The sequence below is a fragment of the Mirounga leonina genome, unplaced genomic scaffold, assembly GCF_011800145.1.
Source record: "Mirounga leonina isolate KUSES-001 unplaced genomic scaffold, KU_Mleo_1.0 Mir_53, whole genome shotgun sequence".
Taxonomy (NCBI): Eukaryota; Metazoa; Chordata; class Mammalia; order Carnivora; family Phocidae; genus Mirounga; species Mirounga leonina.
In genome coordinates, this window is record NW_023270807.1 from 90,857,400 (window position 1) to 90,868,379 (window position 10,980).

At 37.4% G+C, this 10,980-nt stretch overlaps 1 protein-coding gene across 1 annotated transcript in view; it reads right to left on the reverse strand.

Moving 5' to 3' along the window:
- Nucleotides 1-8,841, reverse strand: part of TXLNB (taxilin beta) — a 44,468-nt gene extending 35,627 nt beyond the window's left edge. Inside the window, exons 1-2 of the mRNA XM_034990794.1 lie at nt 8,719-8,841; nt 6,017-6,460 (exon numbers count right to left, since the gene is read on the reverse strand). Of these exons, the coding sequence (XP_034846685.1) occupies nt 6,017-6,446 (430 nt within the window). The 5' untranslated portion in view covers nt 6,447-6,460; nt 8,719-8,841. The remainder of the gene's footprint in view (nt 1-6,016; nt 6,461-8,718) is intronic.
- Nucleotides 8,842-10,980: the final 2,139 nt, after the last annotated feature.

A 10,980-nucleotide genomic window follows, 5' to 3' on the forward strand; every position in this document is an offset into this window, starting at 1 on the left:
TTCTACAGAAATGGGGTCATTTGGTGATAGTGTCAGACAGAAGAGACAAACTGACTTTTTTTAGGGACATTTTGTTGGGAGGGAATGACCTGCCTTTTCCCCAATGTGTCATTCCAAAGCAGTGTGAGTGTGAGATTAGTCATAAAGAAAGCAAGGGACAGACCTGAAGTCCCCATTAAGCTGGAGAAGGCACATGAAGGGCATATGGCCATCCCTCCACAAAATAGTCAGGTAGTAGTAAGTCTACAAGGAGGTAGGACCACCTGAGCAACAAGAACAGCCATGTCACACATGGCTATGGCCAATGGCACAGTTGTAGACTGAGGGAGTATTGTAATACAAAGGAATGATTTTTACATCAAAGAAATTAAAATATTTAAATTGAGATAATGAAATCAGCTATATAAATGAGGGCTGGGATTTTTCTTAAACTTTTAGCATAGTGATAACTGTTTATACTAAGTTTATGCAGATTTGATGAGTGTCTAAAACCTGGCTTTTTCTCTTCCAAAATTATCTTCTAGAAATTTGGGGCTAAAATTTGGTCTTGGACACACCAGTGTGCCTCTCTTTCCCCTTCCTGATTTCCATGTGTTATGGCAGAAACTTAAAGCTGGAAAAGATCGTGAATGTTCTGTTTCAAATGTTAGACCCAGATTCATATTTCAATGTTAATTTTGTTTTCTAACACAATTTAAAAATAGTGACTATGATACAAATAATTCCTGCGTATCTATAGGTATCTTTTGAGAGAAATAAGATTTGTGTTTGTTGATGAAAAGGACAGTGTAGTTAAATTCACACTGGACTAAGGATAAGGACTAGACCCTGGGTTCTAGAACAGACTGTGTCCCTGACTAATTGAGTTGACTTTTTTATAGAGTCTTCAACTCTCTGGGCCTAAATTTCCCTGTCTATAAAATTATTAAGTTGACTAAATGGGTTCTGAGTTTAGCATTTAGGATTTGTTGATTCCATGACTGGAATAATTTTAACCATTTTTAGCTTGATTTAGACAACAACAAAACTAACAATGTTTGGATGGTATCTTTGTCTTCCCAATATGTTTTGGGGAAAAAAAACACAACAGACTTTTAAAATTTATCAAGATTCTCTTATCCCTCATTGTCACCTCTCATAGTCTGGTTTTTGTTTGTTTTGCTTGGTTTTAATGGCTTATCAGTTTTGAAAATACTGCCTAGTCTGTATTGTTTTTATTTGACCAACATTTTATATCTTCTGTGTTTTAGTCACCTTGGTATATGTACTTGGAACTTTGGCCTCTCACTCAGTTGGGGAGAGGACCTGGACTTCTTATTAGGTCAGTTGATGATATGTTTGAACTATTAGCAATTTCTTGGCTATAACTATAAAGAAAACTTTCTTAAAAGGAAAAAAAAAAAAAAAAAAACCTTCAAGAGTCTAATGATGAGGAGATTATTCCAGAGAAAATAAAGCAAAACCTTAGTGAAAAAGAAAATACCAGGAAGAACGGTAGGAAATGAATACATCTATTCTTAATTCTGATCAGAAGAGAGTGCTAATCATTTTGCTCAAGTTATAGTTTTCTCTCCCATTTGACCTATTTTTAAACCTCTCTCTCTGTTTAGGATATGGCCTAAAATCTAGCTTCCCTGTGACTCTACTCATGAACCTTGCAGTTTCTGTTGATTCCTCTTTTCCCTGAATTCTTCTGGTCTCCTACCATCTCTTCCAAAAATTTGGCATTTGTATCCAGGCAACAGTTTATCCCCCTTTCACAGTGAAACTAGCAATCAAGCTAAAATGGAGAAACAAATCATCTGGGAAAGTGCCCATTCTAAGGAAGAGTAAGTAAATGTCTTTCCAAAGACATTTCAGAATCCACTGTCCTAGTCAAGGTCCTCTGAAGGTACAACTGAAAGTCACCTGTAACTAAAGACAAACCATTAACTGAGCTATGGTAAATGCTCCTTAACCAATATACCAGTTAGTTTGTATGTCTCTTCAATCCTGCAATATTAGTGACTTCAGTTCTGCCCCCTTGCTTTCTTTATGACTAATCTCACAATCGCATCAACTAGTTGAGTAACCTTTTTTGTAGACTCTTAAACTCTCTAAGCTACAATTTCCCTGTCTATAAAATTAGTGGGCTGACTAGATGTATTCTGAACTCAGACTGGACCTGTGGATCAGCTTTGTTTTCCTCCCAGGCTTATGCTTCAAACCTCTGATTTCCTACTCAATCAGTTATCAACCTGAATGTCAGTATGTATATTATATTTTATCACTGTTCTGTGCTTATTACTATGGGGTGCTCGTGCAGCCCACGTACTGTTGGCAGAGAAGTGATTAATAAGACATTTGTGAGTCTGGAGGATGGGGTGGGGGAGGTAAGGGGGTTACTTTAGATGTTGACAGGATGTGTCAGGGTGCTGTCTATTGGAGAATCTGTTTTTGTTTCTTTCAATTCAGATGCCAAGGGGAAAGTGACTCTATCAACTAAAGAGATTTAAAAATGTTCCTCCAACTGCTCTGGTGTATAGTGTGTTGATTGTGGGAGGATATGCAGTCTCTAAAGGAAAAACAAGTCCTGGGTACTTGAGTTGTAGAGACATTTCCCAAATAATCAAAGGTGTTCTATGAAAGAAGGGTGTCTTTGGTCCAGTAAGTCCAGGAAATGTTGTAAACTATGCCTGTCTCTACTGCAGATTTTCATGGTATATATTAAAGGTCAGAGAATTCTGGCAGTAAGGGAACTTTAACTTTGTCTGAAATCTCAAATATCCCAAAGTATATACTATGGAAAATTTTGGGTTAGAGAGCCAGAACATTTCAGCATCTCAAAAATACTAATAAAGCAGATATTATCTGATAAACATGCAATAATGAAAGACTTGTCTTTGATCAAGTACCTAAGCAAAATCTAAGGATATTTTCAGGTACTGGTCAAATGATTTACTAAAATTCTATAAAAGGTCCAAATAGATTCTAAAGAAGACCACAGCCAGCACTTCACTTTTTCTTCAAAAGGATGGAGGAAGAACTTTCTGAAACAACAAAATCATTGCTTCCACAATCTATCTGTATCAGAACCACCCTTGGTACTTTGGCTCCACTCCAGTCCTCCCAATTCTGAATTTCTGTACTCAGGAACAGCATTTTTCATAAATTCTGTATTTGATTCTAATGCACAGTTAAGTGCTAAAGCTACTTGCAGATGGCTGCAAGTACTGTCTTGTTGAAGCTGAAATCATGTTTAAAATGGTGGTTGCATATTTAGATTAGCCTAAAAATGTTTAAGTCCCATAATGTAGCTGAAACATTATAGTGCTTAGAGGAATATGCTGATGGTGTTTGGAGGAATGGCATGGAAGGGTCAGCATGCACATACAGGTAGTTAGGGTGGATACTAGTGGGCACCCGGCTTCACAGTCATTGGTTCTGATCAAACATTCAGTTGAAATCTGGTAACTTGGAGATAGTGGCAGAATTAGAGTTGTGGAATGTTCTCTTTCTCTACAATTATTTTGATTATTTGGTAATTAGATGATTACTATAGATTTTGAAATAACTCATGGAAGACAGAGAAGAAACCATAATTGGTCATCTTTAATTTTACCCCTAATTTTTTCATATCCCAATACAACACATACACATTCCTCTGTATAAATAGTTGTAGAGTGATAAAGCAAAAGAACTTTCTGGGTTAGGAACACTTGAAATCATAAACCTCCATGCTGTGATTATGTACTGTCTTATGGGAAGTTTAACAATGACTAATACAAAGGGACATTTCTGAGATGTCTTGGATAGATAAGGAAAACAGCTTTTGAACACAGAGCAACTTTATTCTCTTTCCCAAAGATCCAAAACACTTGAGTGATTCCAGTCTTGCACTTTGCAACTTGGTAGATATATTTAAAGTATTATTTGGGTTATTTTATTCTTTATGTTGGGTGGATCATGTGTCCTATTTAAATGTGTCTTCTAGCCCTTCTTGAAAGCATTGCCCGCAATGGGTTTTAAGTACCATAGTGATATCCCATGCCATCAGAGACGTATTTTGGGATTTATAGATAGCTTGTTATTGGAATCTGAACACAGTTCTGACTCCAGTGCCCATGATCTTTCACTTTGCCACACTATCTTACAGAAATGAATAAGACATTATAGCTGTCCCTGATAGATTCTCCACCTCCCTTGGGAGGCAGGTGTATAAACAAATGATTGATGCAGAAAATTTGTTGGAGAGGTAAGGAAGGTGATGCTAACTCTAGCTGGGCATGTCTGGGAATGTACCATATAGGAAGTAGTGTTTGTACTGAGTGTCACAGTGAAATTCACCAAGGAAGACAGGCAGAGGGGCTCTCCTATGCACAGTAACATGCTTTCACTAGTAGCTAAAAAATTAACTCTCTCATCCTTCTTTAACAGACATTTTTGGTGTAGAATCCCTCATGGTCTCCTAACAATTTTCCCATGCCTGTTCTTAGCACTTATCCTATATAACAGTTAGATTACATATCTGTTTTTCTCTCCATATTTAGAGCTACTTAACCAAAGGGCCTTGCTGACTTATTTATCTTTATGTACCTAGCACAGTACCTCATAAAGTTGAGGCATTAATAAATATTTGCTGAATCAATAAACTAATGAGAGTAAAATTATTTTGTGCAATTTTTGACATTCTATAATTGATACATTTTTTTAAATTTTTTTTTTTTATTTGTGAGAGAGAGAATGAGAGACAGAGAGCATGAGAGGGAGGAGGGTCAGAGGGAGAAGCAGACTCCCCGCTGAGCAGGGAGCCTGATGCGGGACTCGATCCCGGGACTCCAGGATCATGACCTGAGCCCAAGGCAGTCGCTTAACCAACTGAGCCACCCAGGCGCCCTAACTGATACGTTTTTAAAGTTTTGTGAAATAAAAAATATTTTATGTAGTAATAGAACATACTACTCAGTGATCTAATTGACAATCATTTTATATACAAACCATCTCTAGGGGCACCTGCGTGGCTCAGTCGTTAAGTGTCTGCCTTTGGCTCAGGTCCTGATCCCTCTTCTTCTCCCTCTCCCACTCTCCCACTCTCCTTGCTTATGTTTCCTCTCTCTGTCTCTTTGTCAAATAAATAAAATCTTAAAAAAAAACCCGTTTCTATATTTATATTTTGCTTAAATCCAGATTCCACTAGCTTTGCTTTAAGTAATTTTCCTTTCATTCCCTTGTTCATTCGTCCTTATAACAAATATTTATTGAGCACCTAGCAGGTGTCATCCACTATCTTAGACACTAGGCATCCAGTGATGTCTGAATACACACACAGTCCCTGTTCTTGATCTGAAAGAGCTAAAAGAAGACATGCATTAACCAAATAATCACAAAAAGTAAATGTACAGTCTCAAAAGCTGCTAAATGCAAAGAAGGAAAGATACACGGTACAACAGAAACAGAAAACAAGAAGACTTTATCTAGGGTTGGGCTAAGAAAATGCCATTTGAATTGTAAGCTAAATGTTAAGTGCCCAAAGGGCTGAACTTTAAGGATTTCTAGGTAGAGAAAATAGGATGTATGTGGGCTTTGTGGGGGATGGAGTATGCTGTGTTCAAAAAACGGGTAGAGAAGATCAGAATGATGAGCAATTAGGCAGTAGTAGTAGTGGTGGTGATAGGGATAGGGAGTTCAGGAAGGAGATATTGTGGGGTAGAGTGATAGGAGATAAAGCTAGAGAGACTGGTGTGGGTTAGACCATTAGGGCCTGAAAGACCATGGTAAGAATTTTAGTCTTTGTCCTAAGAGCAGTGGGAAACCATTGGGGAGACAGGGTAAGTGAGTAACATGTTGAAAAGTTCACTTTCTCTCTTTTGAAGGGAAGTGGCTAAACACAAGTATAACAAGCAAAGTGTAGGGAGACCCTGAAGGAAGCTATTACAGTAATCCAAAAATGAGATGTGGCTTTTAGTAAAGGTTGGAGGAAGTGCCCCTTTTTAGGAATCATCAAAGAAAAGTCATGCATTAGAACATAACTACTTGCCTAATCCTTTTAGGATTTTCTTTTCCAACTTTTGCTCTTTATTGCTGACAGGCTCTTTGGCTGTGGTTGGCTCTCCAGAAGCCATGGGTTCTCTCTCTGTCTCTTCAGTGACCTCATCACAGTCCCCATCCCCATTGTCGGGTGGTTCTATGTTCTCAGGCTGCTCCTTTGTCTTGGTGGGACCCTCTTTTTCAGTAGCAGACCCATAGGTATTAATTATGTCTTCTAATTGTCGATTCAACTCCTCAGAGATATCATGAGCTCCCTGTTCAGACTGCACACCTGTCTTCCCCTCTGGTGCTTGAAGTGGGGTTGAGGAATCCTTGTCATCTTGCTTCTCCAAGCCATTTTGATTGGGTAATGATGAACTTTCCCCTGGAGGTGTTGACTGGGGTTCTCCTGAGAGCTGTACAGAGTGATTTGTCTCCATACTGGGAGTAGTATCTAGTGGTAAGCATAGTCAAATTTTATATAGTTAACCCAGTTATATGTAAAATGTAAGGATATCCCCAAAAGGGCACCTACTAATTACAGTTTCTAACATAGAATGAATGTATTTTCACAAACCATTGATATTTCAATTAATTAGGTAGAAACAGAGGAAAGCCATTTTTCCAAAGCAAGTCATAATATTAGCGTATTTTTGGTTTTGGTCTTTAAATTCCAGTAGAAATTCCTATGATTGACATTAATGGAGTAATTCAAGATATTGTTTTTCATGTTATATTTGTCATATTGCTTAAGCCAACTTGTGTTACCATTCTCTTACATTATTCTATGTAGATTTATGGTCATTGGAAGTACATAGATGTCTATATTTAAAATGTTTAAAGTGCTGTTACTTTTTTTCTAAGTGAAAACATTTAATACGAGAGCAACTGAACTTACTAAAATCACTCATAACAACAGCAGTCCTAAACTCTATTCTAATTCATAAGTGAAGATTTGATAAATATGAGTACATTGATACAAATGAATTATTATACTACATACAGGAAATACTTTCTTGCTTTTCAGGTATTTTCCTTTTCTCAGATGAGCAACACATAATTTATCCATCAGCAAGATACATTTTCCGAGTTTCAAACTAGCTTCATTTTTGGAATAAAACGGAGAATGGAGGAAGGTACAAATTAACCAACAAACTAGTTTGGAACCATGGTGATGGCCATAAAAATAATTTCTTGAATTTCAATAATACTTTTTTGTTCCAATATAAAAACTGACTTTCTTTTAGGAAAAAAAAACAGATTACAACCCTTTTTTTCTCAGTCAAGAAGCTCTAGGATAACTTTGTAATTTTTAAGAAATAGTAATGTTTAATGAATAGGAAGGGAATGAACTTGGGAAACAATCCACATATAATATGGCCTCTTTGGAAATAGGGGCTGCAAGCTCAGTCAAAGAATACCAGGATTTCTGGCTATCTCCATTTCTTGGGTTGCAATAGGGTTGACTTAGGCTTTTAAGCAATGGTGCATTTTATTTGCCAATGGTATCTAATGGCAATGCTGCTAATTAACAGCATAAAAATATGACGGGGTTCTCATAATGCACAGATTTTGCTGTTGTGGTGGCCCAAGAGGAAAAACAAAAACATACTGTTCCATGCACTGCACAGCTTCTTTCTCTTGTTCTCATGGCAGGGGATGTCAAGTGCTTGGACCACAGTAAGAACGGAAAATTCAGCCTACAGCCAGTGCCGCCCACTGATGGCCCTCATCAAGTACTCATTCAGTTCGAAGGAAGTACTTTTTTTCTCTTACCCACTTTAACGCACCGACTTTATTATCAAATGATGCAGTAAACAGCCTTATTGTTTTCATCACTGGCATTTCTTTATCCTGACCCCTACTTGTTGGGCACACTCATCTATATATAACTTACGCCTCCCCTAAACTCTGAGAAAGATACATGGCACCTGCTGTCCAGCCAGAAGTTATTTTAAGCGCTTCTAAAAGGAGCCATGACATTTAGCACTTCTTCAAAAATCAAGGGAAGAGAATCCTTTTAAAATCAGAACTAAAAGCAGTAAACATGTACTGGCTTAAATACATATGTGGGTTTTAAAGTGTTAGGGATCCTTCTGAGGAAGGAATAAAATCTAAAGTTAAACCCCAAATTCAAAGCAATGAATTTAAAACTGACTTTTCACAGGAGTTTTAGTATGGTTAGTCTAAACAGAAAAGTTGGGTTGTATTTGATTTATTCTTCATTCCTCAGAGGCCACAGCCATTGATGTTTTTAATATTAATTCCATGGATATCCTTTAAACTCAAAGCCCACATTTACTTTAAAACAGAATAACTGAGTCATTGTAAACCACAACACAACTCAATTCCTAAAAGTAGCCTCAAGATAAATCAACAAGAGGGGAAAAAAAGTCAAAGAACTCCACTACTTTTAAGTTGTTCCTTTCTGTATGAATTGACGGCAAGAAATTATTTCTAAATTTTATCTTCTTAATACACTTTATTGCCTTTTTTTTTTTTTTTTTGCTCCTCTGAGAATTTTTCACTTGTATGGGGAACCCAGCAGATTATCACACACATCCCTTCCTGAGTAACACATTTCAATTATAAATAAAACAATGGAAAGTTCTTCCACAGTTCAGCAGCAATCTCAAAGTTGCAAGTTTCAAACACCACAAACCGCATCCTACACCTTCTCACAGGGTTTGGGGGAGTGTTTGTCGCACTTACCAGAAGACAAGGAGCTAAGCAGAAAGAGAAGGAGAAGCAAGAGGCTGCAAAAAGCTAGTCAGAGGAGCGGCGACAACAGGAGACAGGCAGCTGTGTTCTTTCAAGGGAGAGAGAAACCACACACACACACACACACACACACACACACACACACACACACACATATACACACAGAGGCGGCAGGAGAGCAGGGAGGGGGTGGGGAGGAAAAGGAACAGTGTATAACACAGCAAGAGAGAAATACACCCAAGTTTCAGTAGCTGTCTCCAGGGCAAGTGTCTGGGGAAAGAGAAACAGCTGATAGATATCAGACTCTCCATGTTTTATCCTTTAAAAAATTTAAACTCTCTCTATAAGCCCCTCTGTTAACACAATTTTTCACCGTTATTCTTTTGGGCAGAGATCATATTTTCTTATTCCTTAGTTTGTTTCCAGTGTGGTCCATGATTCATCTTTTTCCCCCTTCTTATGCTAGTCTAATTAGCGTCAGATTTCTCATAGGAATCATGGGGGGAAAATCCAACGGCATAACAAAAAGGAGGTGGGAGAACTAGTTGAATTCTGATGTCATTGGTTTGTTTGTAAAATTTGAAATACAAATGGAGGTGGCTGTCTTGGTGCTGAGTTTGGTGGCATCTTCATGGACATGGTAATTGGCATAATTGGCCTCAGATCCCACATCTTAAGCATGTCACCAACTTCACATCTCAGATAAGCCCTTGGGGAGGCAGTCACTTTTTCTTCCTGAGTTGGAGCCTTTTCCACCAACTGCTTTTCCAAGTTTTTCCACCCTTCTTACGTCTTCAACTTGCTCCTTAATCCTCCTCAGAAAAAGAATCTTCTCCTCATTCACCACAAAATGCCCCTTTCTCTTACCTTACATCCATGCCCTTTTCCTTCTTTTTCTAGAAAACATGTTCCCACACTTTTCCAAGGCAGGTTTCTCCATCAGAGTTCCTGCTCTTGGGACTGGCTGGGCATAATGATACCCATTGTGCTATGCAGAATAGTGTCACCAGAAAGATGTCCACATCCTAATCCCAGGAACTGATAATACGTTACTTTACAAGATGAAAGAGATGTTGAAATTTTGCATATTTGATTAAATTAAGGATCTTGAGATGGGGGGATTATCCAGAACTATCTGGGTGGGCCCTGTGTAATCACAAGGGTCCTTAAAAATAAAAGAGGGAAGCAGGAGGGTCAGAGTCAGAAAAGGACTCCAAAAGAGGTCAGAGTGATGTGGGGCCACAAACCAAGGGATTTGGGAAATGAATGCAATTCTGCTGACAACTGATTTTAGCTCAGTGAAACTCCTTGTGGAGTTCTTACCTCCAAAACTGTAAAATAATAAATTTGTGTTGTTTTAAAGCTATTAGATTCATGGTAAATTGCTACAGTAGTAAAGGAAAACTAAAATATTCTGCCCCCAAACATTTTCTCATGCCTTTCTCTGAGTTCAGGGGAGGCATAAGTTATATATAGATAAGTGTTCTCAACAATAGGCTGTTGCTGCATCATTTGATGATAAAGTTGGTAAATTAAAATGGGTGAGAGAAAAAGTACTTCTTTCTAAATTAATATGTCCTTGGTGAGGGCCACAAATGGGTGGCATACTGGACTGCATTAAACTGGTGTAGTTAGATCTCTCAGTGAATACAAAAAGTAAGTCAATTCTTCTCAAATTTAATTTAATGTTGAAATTAATTTAAAGGAAAAAAAAAAGAACTTACCATGATTGAAATAAGTTATTATATTATCATTTTTACCAATATGTACTAATGTAAAAATAGATATAAACTTCTGCTGCTTATAGTTATTATATGATACAAATTTTAAGTATATATTATTTTAAAAACCCTACAAAATGAATAAGTAAAATTCAAATGAACATTACTTTTATGTGACAGATAATATTTTGCTGAACCCAAACTGCTACTTGCAACATGAATATGGTAGTGCCTGCTGGTCCTATTGAGTTTATGACACTCTTCTAGAGTGTACCTTATGAAATGATTCGATTTCTTCAACACTTGGTCTGTCCAAATGATTACATAAGTTTCATTCACATTACCGGCCATAATTTCAACTGGACTTCCTTTGATACTGATGTATAATTTATAGCTCTTTCTTACTTTCTTGCAATTATTAAAATAATACTACTTGCATACCCTCACCCTGGCCATAACCCTAACCCTAATCCTAACCCTAGATCTGAGAAAAAAGTAGAAAAGAATGGACTATTACTCAGCCATAAAAAAG